General features: G+C 29.1%; 1 protein-coding gene and 1 long non-coding RNA gene across 2 annotated transcripts; both read right to left on the reverse strand.

The window, feature by feature from the left end:
- Nucleotides 1–2877: 2877 nt before the first annotated feature.
- On the reverse strand, nt 2878–4131 carry LOC107930132 (uncharacterized). Its single transcript, XR_001692966.2, has 2 exons — nt 3507–4131; nt 2878–3205 (listed from the first exon to the last, which is right to left on the reverse strand). It is a non-coding gene; the product is annotated as an uncharacterized lncRNA (long non-coding RNA).
- Nucleotides 4132–7199: 3068 nt separating this feature from the next.
- On the reverse strand, nt 7200–9986 carry LOC107930126 (E3 ubiquitin-protein ligase AIRP2). Its single transcript, XM_016861696.2, has 5 exons — nt 9524–9986; nt 8513–8663; nt 8343–8409; nt 7991–8225; nt 7200–7719 (listed from the first exon to the last, which is right to left on the reverse strand). The coding sequence occupies exons 1-5, from the start codon at nt 9586–9588 to the stop codon at nt 7506–7508; spliced, it is 732 nt and encodes a 243-aa protein (XP_016717185.1). The 5' UTR covers nt 9589–9986; the 3' UTR covers nt 7200–7505.
- Nucleotides 9987–17606: the final 7620 nt, after the last annotated feature.

Consider the following 17606-nt stretch of genomic DNA (forward strand, 5'->3'; position numbering starts at 1 on the left):
TTTATGGAAATGGGATCCCAGAATTGTAATTTTCAACTCCACCGACTTTAGTATTATTACACTTATACATTAGTTTACTATCAATTAAGCAAAATTACTAGGCCAACTTTAATATGTTTCTATACTAGTCTCATAAATATTAAATATTAATATCTAGGAACACATTTTGCGAAAATGACATTTCAGAACTGTAATTTTTTTTATACCACTGGAAACCGGGTCGTTACAAGAACAGGGAAACCCAAATCCATTCTGACATTGTCCTACAAAAACTAATATATCTCAAAATATACAATTCCATCTGTTACACTGTTTCTTCCATACGAAACTAGACTCAGTAAGTTTTAATTAAATATTTCAACCTATAAATAGATTTCTATGATTATTGGTGAATTTTCAAAGTTAAACCATTGTTGCTGTCCAAACTATTTTAATGAAAGTATTTTCTTTTCCATGGTTCTTTGAACTATCATTCATTCAATCATACATAATCATCATACTTTTGATTACTATTCAATTTAATCACTTATGTTTATGTGTAGATTACATATTCATTTCTTAGTCTTAGTACTTTTCACAATACAATCACATTTTCTCTTGCTAACTAATTTAGTATTTTAAATATCTATACTTCATCAAATACTTTCTATTTCTAGTATTTAGATTAAAATACATATTTCATACATCTCATTCACAACATATTTAACTCAACCTATTGAAATACAAGTAGGCTTAGCATGAAACTTACCTCATTTGTTTAGAATTTCTTCCTTTCTTCTTCATTTCCATTCCTTTCTCATCTTCACCACTATCCTTCCATTTTCTTCTCATTTTCTTCACTTTCATCTACTATCTTCTTACTTCTAAATTATTGAACGTATGCTCTAGAATCTCTACTTCATCTTTTCTCTTCGGTGTCTAAGGAAATTTTCAAGAATTTTGGGTGAAAATGTAAGTTTTCATAATAAAGGACCAAATTGTAAGAAAAATAAAACATTCTCATTTCTAGCTCTCTCTCACGTTGGAGCATAGAAGGATGGTGAGTTCTCTTCATCTTTCCTCCTTTTTTATATTAACATTTCATAATAAAATATTAATAAAAAATTTAATTATAATATTAATATTATAATATTTATCTAATTATTTAATTTAAATATCATTAAAATATCTCTCATGTCATCATTACATTTTAGAATTCTCTCTCATTCTAATTGATCAATTTTCCCTTTACAATTCTTAAAAATTTAATCATTGAATCATCATTTAATTTAGTAAAATTACGATATAATCCCTCATAATTTTCCATTTATTCAATTTAGTCCTTATTCATCAAATTTTCTTATTTTCTAGACTTTTCCACCATTAAGATATTCTCACTATTAGCCCTTTAAATTTTTCATATTTATATTTTAAAACCTCACATGTTAAATATTTACACTTAAATCATAAATCTTTTTATATCTTTACGATTTAGTCCTTATTTTAATTTAGTATACCACAACATATTTCTCAAGTTTATTACCGCTTTTATAGTACAACGATTTTGGGGGTGTTACAATGTTTCTAAATTATCTTTAACGAAATCAATTCAAATAATTCATATTTAATAATTGTTTATGAAACTTAAATTTCTTTTGATTGTATAATCTTAAATATTTCATGCTAAGCTAAAAGTAAGGAAAAATCCTTACAATTAATCAGAAGTGATGAAAATATTTTTGGGTTTTGTTTAGCATGAGAAATAAAACTAATTAATTTAATTAATTGCAATAATTTTTTTTAGCTTAGCAAGGAAAATTTAAATACATATAATCAAAAGAAATTTGGATTTCATAAACAATTATTAAAGACGAGTTATTGGGTTTAATTTTAATTTAAAAACATAAAATAAAATTATAAAATTTAGAAAGAAATTAAATGAAATTAATTAATTAATTTCAATATCATACTAACAAATTGACTAACACTATCAAAAGATATTCTTTTAACAATTTATTTAATTGATTTTGATATTTTAAAATTTAAAATTTCAATATGACATACTTTGATGCATCAAGTTTTAAACTTTCAACAAAGAGATAAACACGTGCAATATGACATACTTTTTAATGCATCATTTTAGTATTTACAACTTTTAACTTAATTCGTAACTTTTTTTTTACTTGGATTAATACTTACAAAAAAAGATTTTCTTTAGGTGGTCAAAATAAAAGTAACCTAAAAATTGAGTGAGTGACCAAAATGAAAGTATGAATATGACATGAATATAATTTGATATGTATAATCAACCGTTATTAAAGATTCAATGTTTGAGTAACTAAAATAAAAATACCCTAAAAATTAAGTGATGAAAACCCTAAAAACTAACTCTTGATTTGTAACTAAGGCAAGAAAAGTGAGGGATAATATGTATCCTTGCTTTCCCTTTAAAACTCAATTTTTAATTCGCCCAAATTTGGGGAAAGCCGAGGGATTCAACAAAATAAATTTATTTGCCATATTTTTCTTTTCAAAATAAATTACAAAATTTCGTTATAAATTAATGCATTCTTGCTCTGTTTTCCTTTCAGCTATTTTTTCCCTTGTATCGTTTAGCACAACAAAAATGATGAATTCTTTTATTCATTTTAACCATCTAAACATCATTTACTTCCTTAGTTTTAGTTTGTTTTGTCTTCTTTTCCTTTTCCTTCTTTTATTACTTTAAAAAACAACCATAAAAGTTAAGTAATATAATAAAGGTCTTTCCTACTTTAACCAGTGATCGAACATTCAATCTTCACTCTGATTATGAAGCAACTTTAAAACTCGTGACCAACAACCGCCCCTTAATTATTCAAGTATGTATTCAGTCACAATATTGAATAGACAACGAAATGAAACAAAAAAGAAGTGAAAATTTTTGTTGCACACAATAGTTTATTAATACAATTTGAAAATAATTCTATTTTGCAAAGTATCTGTAAGGCCCAAATTTTGCCAGGGCCCAAAAACCAAATAAAACAATTACAAAACCCATTACCCAGTTGCAAGCCCAATAAGCCCAATAAACATAAAAACTTAGCCCACAAAATATTTTTTGCTAAACAAGTAAAAAACCCTAGCCCCAAGCATGTGGCCGCCGAACCATCGGCCTCCCCACGCGTGCTCGGCCACCACGCCTCTGTCATCTCCACTCCGCACGCCTCTAAGGGTCATCTGACACCTGAAAAATGAAGCAGACACCAAGACAGAAGCAGACAAACGAAAATGACAAAAATAAATAAGATTTTCCTAATATTGTAACCGGCTATAAAGCGGCTTTTTCGAATTCAAAAAGGGGGGAACCGATTGTGAATGAGGGGATTCTTGAATATTCAAAAAATCAATACAAAAAAGGTCCCATAGAAATCAAAATACAAAAAATAGTAAAAAGGTTGTTCCTTTTTCTTGATTATTTTGCTTTCATGCTTGTTTTTGTTAGGAAAAAAGAAAATAAAAAGAAAAGAGAAGAAAAAAAACATTACCTTTCTTAAGATTGGAGGAGGAAACCGAGGGTTTATTGTCTGTTGTTTTATTTTTTAAGAGTTTTGGGTTTTAAAACGAGGTAGGGAGAGCGAAATCGGCCGAAAAAAGGGTGACTTGGGAACGTCGGCCACCGTATACGGTGGCGGTCTGACGACGGCGGTGAAATGGGTTCCTTTTGAAACCCTAGCAGATCTAAAAATGAAGAAAATGGTGGGGGGAACAGCTGCTGTTCGTTTCTGGAAAAGAAAGAAAATGAAAGATTCCTTTTTTTTTTAAAAAATTGACCCTTTTATACATTAACTAAAACAACGGCGTTTGGGTAAAAGGAAAGGGTCCATGCGCCTAAAATGGATAATTTTTGTAGCTAGTCCCTTCGACTTTTCTGAGTTTTCATTCTAATCCCATTTTCCTTTTTATTTTTCTTCAAATTTTCCTCTTTAATTTTATTTCATTTTTAATTTAACCCAGGGCCTTGTTAGTCAAAACGCAACGCAAAAAGACTAGGGATATTATCCCGTTTAGTCCCTGCTAGTTTCAGCGCACTACAATTTGGTCCTTTAACTTTATTTTATTTCTATTTTTACCCCAAAATCCCATTTGACTTTCAAATTAGTCCATTTTTGTTTGTTTACTCACTCATTCATCTGTTTATTTGTTTATAAATATATTTTTCCATTATTCTTTTGTTTTACTTGTTCATTTATTTATTGGTGAATATTATTCGTTTACATTATTGGAATCATTAATTCATAATTCTTTTATTTCTTTTCAATTTTATTTACTTTTGTTATCTTTTATTATTTTATTATTTATTCATCTATCATTCATTTTTTTATATCTATATTTTCTTTCATTAATTACTCATTTTATTTATCATCATCATCATCATTATTATTGATATTATTATTATTATTATTATTATTGTTACTTTTGTCATTATTGTATTATTACTATTGGAATTATATTTAGACTCATGTTTACTTTATTATTCTGACATTATCATCATTTCTCTAATTTTATTTATTTATGTTTCTATTACATTTCCATTCATTATACTTCTATCTATATTTATATATTAATGTTACTTTTATTTTTTTTTACGTATTTTATTCTTGTTATTATCATTTTATTTATTTATATCCTTTACATAGTTTTCTTTTAAACTACAGATTTTTTTATTATATCGTTAATATTATTTTTTATCTAATCTTTAAAATGAGCTTTATTTATTTTCATCGTTTCCTATTATTGTCATTTTACTATTTATTTATTTATTTTATATTTTTACATACATACCTTCTATTTTAAATTATTGTATATATATAACATATTTTAAATTTGCTTAAGTGTTAACCGTTTTCAAATTCCTTTTATTGTTGTTCGTTTCGAACTTTCTATGTGTTACTTATTTTAAAACTTTTATATATATATATATATATCTCACTTTGGATTATGTTTATCTATTTTTGTTTAAACTGTTTTTGTATATTATTATTATTAGTATTATTTTTAAATTTCTCTTTCACATATTATTTATTTCAAACGCTTTTATATGTTTTAAAGGGTCCTTTTATTTTACCTTATGTATTATTTTAATTCATTTAACATATTATTTATTTGAAATTTACCTTATATATTATTTTATCCCAAATTGTTTATATTTTATTTATGTTGAATTTTTTTTCACATATAGTTCTTCTTGAACCGTTCTTTGGCATTATGTGTTTTGAATCTTAATCACTACATTTTTATTTATTTGAAACTTTTATCCTATTTACCTTAAATCATTTTTTGTATATTATTTTACTTCGTTTGTTTTTGCCTATTGGTTGGTATAAAAATAATATACATTGTGAATATGGTCATTACATGCATTAAAAATTATTTATTGACATCTTCATATTGGGGCATTCATTAATATTGTATCTAATTCATGTTTCATTATTCCATGCGCCATTTTACACTCTTGTTTATCTAGTTCAAATCATATCGTGTATTAAGTTCCAACGTTTTACTCAATACGGATCGTTCGATTTTTATTCCAAACAAAATAAATACACATCATTTTAAATTGCATATTTGCTATTATTTCATAAAAGGAAAATTCTCAAATAAAAATAATATTCGGTGTTCGAAATTCGGGGAAACATGCCCTAACTTATTGAGTTTCGATTTTCCTCATTCATCCTAATTAACCGAATATCCTTTTAAAAGAAGTTAAAATACATTAATTTTAAATAAAAGGCAAGCTCAGTCCCAAAGTTCGAGTTGTCGTGTCCTGACTTACTGGACATGATATTTTATTACCTTGAGATGAGAGAATCCTTAACATCCATTTTAATTTATTCAATCATTTTTTTTAAAATTAGCATTAATACAAAGAGGGATCGTATTTTAAATTCTATCAAGTTTTCAAATTTTCGACACTAAGACACTAATTAATCAACTAGGTACCAATTTTGGGCGTATCGAGGGTGCTAACCCTTCCTCATGCGTAACCGACTCCCGAACTCGTTTTTTGATTTTCGTAGACCAAAAATTATCGTTTTAGTAAAGCTTAAATTTTATTAAAATGATTAATTTAAGATGACCCAATCATACCTCATCAAAAAGAATTGGTGGCGACTCCCGTTTTAATTTTCACTTTCAAAACCAAAGTCGATCCCTGTTTAAAAAAAGAATGGTTACGACAGTATCACTCAATGAATAAACTTATTTAAGAATCTTTCAAATTACATATTAGCTTAAGCCCTATCTACCTTTGCATAAAAAAATAATTCCAACACTGGCACTAATCCTAACATCAAGTATAAACCCCCCAGTAAAAAAATACACATAAAAGATACTCCAAGTTTAAATGTGCAGCATAACAACCAATTAAGCTAACATTTATAATCTAAATATAACATTTTAAATATAATTATCCTATATTCAATTTTATCTCTTTAAAAACTAGTCAAAAATCACGACTACAAAATAATCTTCATAACTATAAGACACAATGATTCACATGCTATAAACCCAGGAAAATCAAAAATTTTATTAATTAAATGACTGGTATGAGGAGCTTCCACCCTAACATTAAAGAAATAAATAATTAATATGCTACAACCCAATAAGATGATAACCATATTACTACATTTATATAGTTTGCGTTATGCACACGACTCTAATTGGACCAAATTCCACCTTCTGTGCTGTAGTGACTCAATCATTTTAAAACATTTTTATCTTCTAAAATATAACTATTTTCCTCTTTTATTAAATTTAAAAATACACCATATTTTGAAGCAATACTAAGTTCTAACCTCATCTCTTACCCCCAATCTCTTAAAAAAAAAATTATATATTTAATTTTCTCATAATATAAAATTGGGCTTCAATCTAATTTTTTTTCCCAATTACCAAGACCATCATCCAAAATTTCAATCGAGTTCACCCTAGCCGAACCAATAATTCGACATATCAATCTAATCAATAAAGTAACTCATATTTGGAAAATGACTGCAACAAACCCAAAATAGAAAATTCCTACCTAAAATATCAGCTAAACAGGATCTTAATAATCTGGGTTACAAATTTGGCATTAATTAGCATTATAAAATATTAGGATTTTCTTTTTACCAGAATTAGAGAATGGAAAGCGTCTTGGAATGCCTGCAAATAATCTTAACATAAACTTGCTACAATAGTACCTGAACTCTTGCTGCTTGTTGGCATTATATTAATTTATGGAAACACATTGATTGACAGGATAAGAGAATATTATTGTCCATGTTTTCAAAGAATGCTCTCTCATGTACCATATAGACAGTGATGAACAATCAAATGAGAACCAGTTCTAAAAAAAGCATATAACTTCATAGCAAAGAATGTAATTCCCCCCCCCCCAAGTGCTTCTACACTTACTACAATGAAACTAATGAAGAAAGAAGAACATAAATGAGTTCTATCTACAATGAACCATTTGTTATTTACACTTCTAAATAATAAGCTGATCAACGTTGATGCTGTGGATCATAAGAAACAATCTTTGGATCTGGAACAATCTGCGGCAACTTATCAATATACATGAAAAGACGCTTCATATTCTCCCTCGAGATTGAAGCTAAATCAACAATGTCATTTTTGCTTGTATATATCCAAAGATCACCCGAATCCACTCTTTTCAAGCTGTCCCTACAGAAGGGGCATGACTGTGACCTTATTCGCCTATAAAACACCATAAAAACACAAATATTATCTTCAACATAATATGCCTATCTTCAATCTATGTTTTGACAGGAGAAGAGCTTGAACATCGAGATGCTAAGCTTTTCTTCATAATATGTTTGTATATGTTTCTTGAAGTCTAGCTATATCCAAGGTGCGGGACTCAACTTCGGGTAGCTTACTTTAACCTCTATCATTCCCACCATGCTAAATTACTTGATAATCAAAAAGGAAACGAAAAAAAAGAAGACCAGTTTCGATGACGGCTTACCAGGTTCGGTAGCATTTCATACACATTGAATGGTTGCATGCGGGCAACACAATCTTGCTGCGCATCTCCATGCAAATCCCACATTCTTCTTCCCTCTCTAAGTCGATTTCGGAGACCTTTCCTTTATTCAGTTCATCTCTTTTCGTGAACTTTGAAGCGCAAATTTCCTTCTGTTTCCTGTCATCCACATCCGTAATTCCTCGAGATAGTTGCAATAACGAGGGAAAGATCACCCCTGTCATGACAATCCAAAGTCCAAACCGCTCAAATAGTGTTAACATTTTTTCAAAAATTATGATAAATATGAATCAAACTTATGCACAACAACAACAACAAATCCCCTCTTACACACCATAGAATTCTCTTATGCTAGCTTTCCTTTCATGAATAGACATGGTGGTTTTACCATCAGCATACGCCTTCAGAAAAAGAAACATCACAAAATTAACGTCCTTGAAATTCTATAAGTTTAGAATATGACAAGAACATCAGAAATTCATTACACAAGCACTTGCAAATCACCTTGTATATAAGAATCCTGAGAAACCCCAAGGCACCAGCAAGATGACAATCAGTCCACTGAACAAGGAAAAGGAAGAAATGTGCAACTGGACTGTAAGATAATCTCATCTGAAGGCAGGCACCATCATATTCTCTTGGATAATCAGAAGCCCTAATCATTCAAAAAAAAATAATAACGTGTAGTATAATGTAGTCCCTATCATCTACTAATCAATGCAGATATACATGTAGAACAGATCAAACGACTATAGACAAGTAATTAAGCTACATAAAAGGAAGAAGGACCCCCAAATCCTCTAAATGGAAGTTCTAGACTCATTAGTCTCATCCAAGTCATTCAGTATCCTCTGTTTTCCCTTTTCTGGCGAGGCTTTTTTTGTGGTAAAAACACTATTTTCAAACTTCAAATTCTGTAAGTATTTTCCTTTTAGGATAAGTTTAAACATATATAACCAAAATATCTTAAAAGCTTGAAGAAGAAAAAAGAACAACAATTATTTTTCATTACTGTAGGAGCCATTATTAATATTCAATATAGAACCATCTAATTAAGCAATGAATATCCAAAATATCTAAAAAGCTTGAAGAAGAAAAAAGAACAATAGTCACTTTTCATTACTGTATGAGCCATTATTAATATTCAATACAGAACCATCTATTAAGCAACGAACATCCAATATAAACACCAAAAATTACCAATAACAATTCCAATTAAGCAAAAAAAAAAAGAAATATTCAACATGGAACCATAGGCAGGATGAAAACTATCAATCTGAAATTTTATAGTCCCCCAAAGTAAGAAAACGTTAATTTACCGAATAAAAAGAATTCAAATAATAGGTTATAGCGAAATATAAGAAACAGTATCACGCATTGCATACTTTGAAAGAAAATCAGAAAGGAAGTATATATTAAAAATTCAAAGAAAAAAAAGGGAAAATCATGATGAATCGGTACTGGCCATGCTCATCTACAGAAAATCAAGGAAGAGAAAAAGAAAGAAGAAATTACAGGGTATTGGCGAACTGAATATCAGCTTCAAGTGCCTTGAGAGAATCCTTGAACGATTTCCTCATCTCCCCTGTCTCTGTTTTCTTTTTCTTACTCAAAAACTCTAACTGATTCAGAGCTCAAAATCCAAAACCCCAACCACCCATTCAGCACAAACAACTATTCAAGGCATCATCATATTATATAATCAACAAAAATACTAGGAAAGGAAAAGAAATCTTCTTTCGTCTTTCAATTAAAAAGAAAAAAGCAGACCCAGTAATTAACTTAGAATCCTCTGTATAAACAAAAACTCACTGTGTACAATTGAGAAGAAGGTGAAGAGTGTGAGAAATTGCAATAGCAATAGCAATAACAATAAAATAAATCTTTTGAGCTTTCGCTTAGAGCACACGTAATTGTATTTCCACGTATCTCTCAGCAGTCAGTCAGGCAGCAATATAAATTTTAATTAAACGGGGAATTTTATCCTCAAATTTACGAAAGTACCCTTATTGTTTGGGTCGATATTTTTTTTCCCCCTTTATACCAGGTCACCCAGTTAGTGTCACTGCCAAACTACGCTAATTAGTTTTTGGGTGGGGAGGGTGTAGGAAGGAATTATGTGCACCCAACTGTAAAAAGCGGAGGGAGTAGATGATGGCGGGAAGCAGTAGATGACACGTGGAGAGCATGCATGATTTGACCTAACGGTTCATGATGGGGTGTATGGTTATCGGGTGCCACGTTTCCTGATTGGTGAATACATGGATCCCACCTGTTCGCTTTTCATGCAACTGCCTAACTTAATAAAATAAAGTTGTATTTAATATATAAAAAAGATGTATCTCGAATACAGTCGAAGTTTACTACAAGTATTTGTACACTATCTAATAGTTGATATTTTAATTAATTAAAAAAAATATTCAATTTTCAAGATTATTATCTAAATTTAATTTAATTTAATATTTGACGAAAATATTAAATATTTTATGATATCAATAAATATTGGGTATAATAGAATTTATTGATTAAAAAAATGTTGAATTTTCATAATTAATCAATTAGGTTGATGTATCATTAAATGAGAAAGTGAGAAAATCAAGATACCCTAATATAATTATTAAACCCACACAAGTGTTCTTCCTCATGTCATAAACCTAAAACAAGATTTTGTTGAAGATTAAACAAAAATTTTGGTGTCCATAATTTCGCCTTTATTAGCCATGAAGAAAAAGTATAAGAAGAGAAAAGTTTAGCAAAAAAGGCAAGCAAAAGCTACCTTTTTGTCGCCACAAATGTTAATTAATTAGGTGCTAATACTAATCCCAAACCTCATCAAGTGCAAACATTCCATTTTGATTTTGTTTAAATTACGGGGAATATAAAAGAAATTAAAATTTGAGTAAATACTAAAATAGTATTAATAAAGAATGTATAGCTTCACATGATTCCGTGACCAAATTCACAAGAAGATAATATAAAATATTTTCATGGCTGTTTTGTTTTTTATGTTCATATTTTCCTCGCTTCAATTCAAATCATAAATTGTATAACACACACAAAAGAAAGGATTAAAGTTTAATTCTGTCCTCAGTTTATGAACTTTTCAAACTTTCTAATTTAGTCCATTTCTTTTAATTTAAAATTTAGTACAATCAATTTTGAATTAAAAGTAAAAAAGGGACTTTAATAGACCAAAAGTAAAATATTATGGCCAAGTCGGTAATCGGTATAAAGAAAATAAGACGGCAGACAAAATCGATTTTGAAGGTAAAATTATATTTGCAAATAAAAGCATTTATTCCATTCTAATTGGTGGCTAGTTAAGTTAAACACAAATAATATTAAGGAAAGCGTGGCTAAAGGTGGAAAAAATGGCCCCGAATCACCAAAATAAACAATTCTAGACTATATTTGGTACATTGTCATCATTATTTGTTCTGATAAGGACACCCCAACCTCTAATTAATGATCCCACCAAACCCAGTATATCTAACCCCATGTCCCAAGCAAAGCAGCCATTTCGACCTACTAAAACAAAACTATATATCTAGATGTTGATCAAAGCAGAATGGTGATAATTCATGTATTAAAAATTGTGGATAAAATTATAATGGTGCATTTGTATGCATGGCACAACAAGATCCAACGGGGGCTGCCATCTTTAAGTCATCACATCTAGAAGTGTGTAGACAACTCATTGATACCAACATTTAGTATATTGTTGAAAAAGAGTGTTAAGAAAGATGGTGTGAAACACAGTAGCATCAAGGACAAAAGTGTAGTGATTTTCATGTTAATAGGATGAGATCCTATCACTCAACCTACACATAATTTGCGTGGTTAGACATAGAATGCTTTTGACAATACAGCACTGCAGATGGAATAATATATGATTGTTGCCGCATAAAAACGATCCTTCAACTTCAAGGCGCTCGTAGTTTTGCTTCGATCATTGCCTGATAGCTCAACTTGCATGTCTGTTTTGACCACTTGTACCCATTTTCAAGCATTACAGGGGCAGCTCTGGCTCCTGCTCTGAAACATGGTGTTTTGATCATCGTAATTTCAGCATTAAATAGGACATTCGTCAAATTTTATACTATTACAATGCGTATCTCCAATAGTAGGAGATACACAACCACTTAAATGAAACGAAACTCTAATTCGTAGTAATGAGTGACTTTCAGCAAAGCAAATGAAAATAATACATATGACTAATAAGAGGTTAGGTACAATGATAAAACACGTTATATTTTGAAAGAAAAGATGCAGGTTTGAATTTTAGAAATAATTACTTTTACAAAAAAGAAATTATTATTTTTCTTAATAATTTCAAAATTATACTAGTATGGTTTTTTTTTAAATTACAGGTTGAGTTTCATACTAAGCTATACATTTGATTTAGTCTATTGAGTTAAAATAATTTTTTCTTGTGCTCGAATACAAAGCTTGTTTCAGCTGTTAATCTGTTTATTCGGATCTTAAGTCTTGCTCTATTGATGCATTTAAGAATTGAGATCTATAACAATGCATCTTGCTTTGCACAGTCATCTCCTTTGATTCTACAATGGTGGTGTTTAGGGGTGAGTAAAACTCGATTCGATTTAAAAAAATTGAAAAAAATTTAAAATTTCGAATTAATTGAATCGAGCTATTCGAATTATTCGAGTCAACTCGAATGACTCTATTCGAGTTTCAAGTTCGAGTCGAGTTGGATCTCACAATTCGAATAATTTGAATAACAGATTAGTGAAAATACCCTTTTAGTCCCTGTCAACTTTGAAAGTAAGCAAATTGGTCTCTCTTTCAACAAAAATTACAAAAAAAATTCAAAAATTCAAAATATTTATAAAAAATTCAAAATTTATATTTTAAAAAATTTCTAAAAATTCTAAAAAAAATATATACAAAATTTAAAATTTTCAAATTTTAAAAATATTCTAAAATAGTAATTTGGGACCTAATTAATTATTCAAATTTATTATACTCAATTTTTTTGAAATTTTTTTAAATCTATATAGTTTCAAATTTATGTACTCTAACATGGAATTAGTTATACTATAACAATATTTTTATTTGAAATATTTAATTTTTTTAATTTAACTCGAACAATTTCATTCGATTCAAAAAAAAAAATTCAAATTGAGTTAGGATTATAAAATAGGACTCGTGAACTCGATTAACTCAAATTTTTTTCACTCGATTCGATTTAACTCAATTCGATCGAACGCTCACTCCTAGTTGTGTTAACATTATGCACTTAGAAAAAGTTTATATTTGATTGGGATATTTTAAAATTTCAACTTTAGCTCTACAAGGTCGTTGGACTCGAATCAGACCAATTGATTGTATTAATTAGGTTAGGAATTGACCAGTACATTAGTCTAGAGAAAGATGTTGAATTGCTTGATTAGTTAATCAGTATAAAACACATAAATTGATAATTGACTCGATTTTTTTTATTTTTAATGAGTTTTTAATAATTTATTTAATTAAACCGAACCAACTAGACAAACCAATGGTCTGACATGATTCAACCACCAATTTGGTTACAAAAAACATTAAGGGTGGGTTTGTTTCACTGAAAATGACTTATGTAAAATGTTTTTTGTGTGTTTTATATGTTTGTTTCGTGGAAAACAACTTGATTGTAACGACCCGATAGCCAGGGGTGTCGAAAAGTGCATTCCCGGGACTCCGTTCTCGTAAAACAGACTCGTAAATATTTACGAAGCTAGTTGTTTAGTTAATTAGGTTTTGGTTAAGTGAATTTGCTCGAATTAAGAGTAATTAGGTACAAAGACTAAATTACATATAGAGTGAAAGTTGAATTATAGATTAAAGAATAATTAAAGGGACTAAAAATCAATTTTACCATTATTCTTTAAGTGGAACGGTTAGTGATATTTATATATAATATATAAATTTAAGTAAGTATATATATTATATAATTATAATAAAACAAAAAGTAATAAAAGAAAGAAAAAGAAAGAAAGTCAAACAAAATTAGAATGAAAAGAAAGGAAGAAAAAGAAAAAGAAAAAAAGAAAGAGAACCCACGGCCTAAGGTTTCAAATTGTTCAAAGTTCATTTGGTTAGTTAATTTAGTCTATTTTCTTATAATTTTTATGTTTTTAGAATCTCGGTGTTAAGTATTACCCGATCTATGTTGAAATTATAGCATTGATTGAGTTTTTAAATGTTGTTAATGTTGAATAATTTTAGTATTAGGGATTAAATTGATAGATTTTTAAGCTAGAAATGAAAAAGGATTAAATTGTAGAATAAATTGTAAAATTTGAGTAAAAAGCACTAAATTGTGAAAATTTTGGAATTTATGGGTTTAAGTGAAAATAGGGAGTTAAATTTAGTTTAAAGTGAAATTTGTATAAAAAATATAAGATTAATTGTAAAGAAATAAACTTAGTCTCGAATTAGGGACTAAATTAAAATTTAGGAAAATATTGAGTCAAATTTGAAATATTCTATATGAAATTGAATTGTGTTATACTACTGAATTTTAATTGTTTTAATTCTGTAGCTAACGTCGTACCGAAATCCTCGACTAAAAAAGGGAAGGATAAAATCGGTGTTGAGTAACTCGGAATTCCTGATTTGTATTTCTATAATCCGAACTAAGTTGTAAAATTATTACATTTTGATTTCTTGTATATGCTAAGTATTGGAGGTGAGAACTATTGTGTTTTGCAATTGAAATGGATTGATTCGGTATGTGATGAATTTATTGAATTTATATGAATTGAATTAGTAGATACATATTGAATGTATCGATTATTGAATTGATATATTATGAATGTATTGATTATTTGAATTGAAATGAATATATATATGTGTGTGTGTGTGTGTGTTCATGTACCTGTGATAATTGGATATTGGATGTATTTGGAAAGTGAATTGGAACCTTATTAACTGTATTGGGCTGAGTCGAATATAAATGGCATGCCATAGGATAGGAAGAGTTCAGGATTTTTTTGACTTCGAGTCAATGAGGCACTGGGTGCCAATTTACTTCAGTTTAACTGATGAGACACTAGATGTCAATTTATATAGCGCTGGGCGTAGTTACTACTTCGAATTTATTCGATGAAGCACTAAGTGCCAAACTGGTGTGTTGGTTGGATCCGTGTATTCGTCTGAGTCGTGTTAATAGGGGTAAATAAATAATAAAGTTCTATAATTTATATTGAAATGACATGGTATGAAAAATGGAAGTGATATAGTGAATTGAAAATAAAATGTGAAATATGTTGTAAATACATGGAATACATGAGTTATATACTCATGAATTGAATATGGAATAGATAGTGCCATTGTTTAAATGATATGTGGATCAAATTGTGAAAAGCTATTATATGGCAAGTGATGAGAATTGAGTATGGTATGAAATGAGGTATTCATAAATTGAGTATTGGATGGTTAATGCCATTGTATGAATAAATGTGGTTTGATATGCGAATAACTATTTATATAGCAAATGTGTGAATTGGGACATTGTTTAACAAACGAAATATGATAGTCATGATATTAGACATTAATATGTGCTTATAATTTAATTGTGCATATTAAATTATCTTGTCTTTATTGGATTATAGAAATACCACTGAGTTTTACTCAGCGTACGGTTTTGTTTTTTCGTGCACAGGTTAGATACTTCTCTTTTTGATCGCCGATTTAGCATCCAACAATGATCCCAAACTCAAATGTAGTGATGTCTATCTTTTGTGTCAGTTGTACCTAGGATGTCTAAATGTTAGTTATTTTGTGGATGAATTGTATATGAGGTTATAAGTGTAATGTTGGCTTGGTATATACATATATAAACATGTGCTTGTGTTTGAAGCCATAGTATGGTATGGTAAATGGAACTAAAGCTTGGTATGTGCATGTGAATTTAAGTTAATGTTTTAGGTATATTATACGATAGGCCAAATTGATGGATTTTGGTATGTTTATAATTTGGATTCGAATGATGCATTGATGATATGTTTTGGTGATATAAATGTGGTACCAATGAGGGTACATTGGTTAGGCACCTAGGATTATTGTTTAGGCATGTTTTGAATGTGTTTGATCATGTTTTGAACAGGTTAAACAAATGATTTTTGAATTGTTTAATGCCCAAGCATGTAGAAAATGGTAAATTTGTTGTTTAAGGCACATTTTAGGTCCACACGACCAGACACACGGGTGTGTGACTTGGCCGTGTGAGACACACGGCTAGCACACGAATGTGCGAGGCCATTTCAAAAGGGTACACAGGCGTGTGGTTTGGCCGTGTGACCTAAGTCCGAGAGTTACACGGGCATGTACACGGGCTGGGACACGATCGTGTGTCCCTATTTTGAATGCCTACACGGCTTCAGACACGGGCGTTTCTGTAACTCCCCTAACCCGAATCCATCACCGGAATAGAGTTACGAAGCATTACCGGAGTTACCAATTTATTTATTAGATATTTTATTTCATCTAACGTTCATATTTGGAACCAATTAAAATCAATCATATTGTCCCTTAAACATACTTATTTTTCTCGACATGTTTTACTTGAATTTATTACTCTTCTCAGTATACTTAATTTCCCTGTATCAACGTATCAAAGATAATCACATATTGACATATCATGATAAATATCATTCTCTTGCCATTTCTTTATAAATATAAATCAGGTAATTCATTATATCGATATTTCATGCATTTAAAAATAAAATTCTTACAATTTAATCCTTATTTCCAGCCGTTATTCTCATACAAATTGATAACAACCTATGTATTTTATAAAATATCAGAATTTTTCATAATTTCAACACTTTTCAATTTAATCCTTAAAACATGTTTTTCCCCGATCTTAAACTAAATTAATAATTTATTTCAATTTTTCAATTTTAAATAATAAAATAATCCACTTCATGCAAATTGGTCATTTCTAACATTTTTACAAAATTGGCAATAAAGTTTTATTTTTATTCAATTTAGTCCATGAGCCTAAAATATGCAAATTAGTTATGCTAGCTGAATATTCATACATATTTTCCTCCTCCTCCTCTCCATTCCACATCCTTAATTTATATAATATGCTTATAAGTAACATTATCTATAATTTCACTATTTACTTATATGTATATTCAAAGCTATCCATTTGAGTCATAGTCACTAAATTATTTATATCTTGAGCTACAGAACTCCAAATTAAGATCTGTTAATTTTACCTAAAACTAGACTCACATGTCTTCTTACCATAAAATTTTCAAAATTTTTGCTTTATCCAATTAGTACAGTTTATTCATTAAAGTCTCCCTTGTTTTGCTATTTGACAGCCCTGACCACTCTTCACTAAAGTTTAATTATCTCTTTAAACAGAATTCAAATGATGTTATCATTTGTTCATTATAAAAATATACTCATTAAGAAATCTAACCATATAAATTATGTCCCAAAATTATTTTTTTATAATTTTTAATGATTTTCCAACTCAGAACAAGGGATCTCGAAATCATTCTAAACCAGTGTCACAAAAATATAAATATATCAGAATACAAAAATATAAATATATCAGACTCAATAAGCTTTAATTTAATAT

This window comes from Gossypium hirsutum, chromosome A04, assembly GCF_007990345.1.
Source record: "Gossypium hirsutum isolate 1008001.06 chromosome A04, Gossypium_hirsutum_v2.1, whole genome shotgun sequence".
NCBI lineage: Eukaryota > Viridiplantae > Streptophyta > Magnoliopsida > Malvales > Malvaceae > Gossypium > Gossypium hirsutum.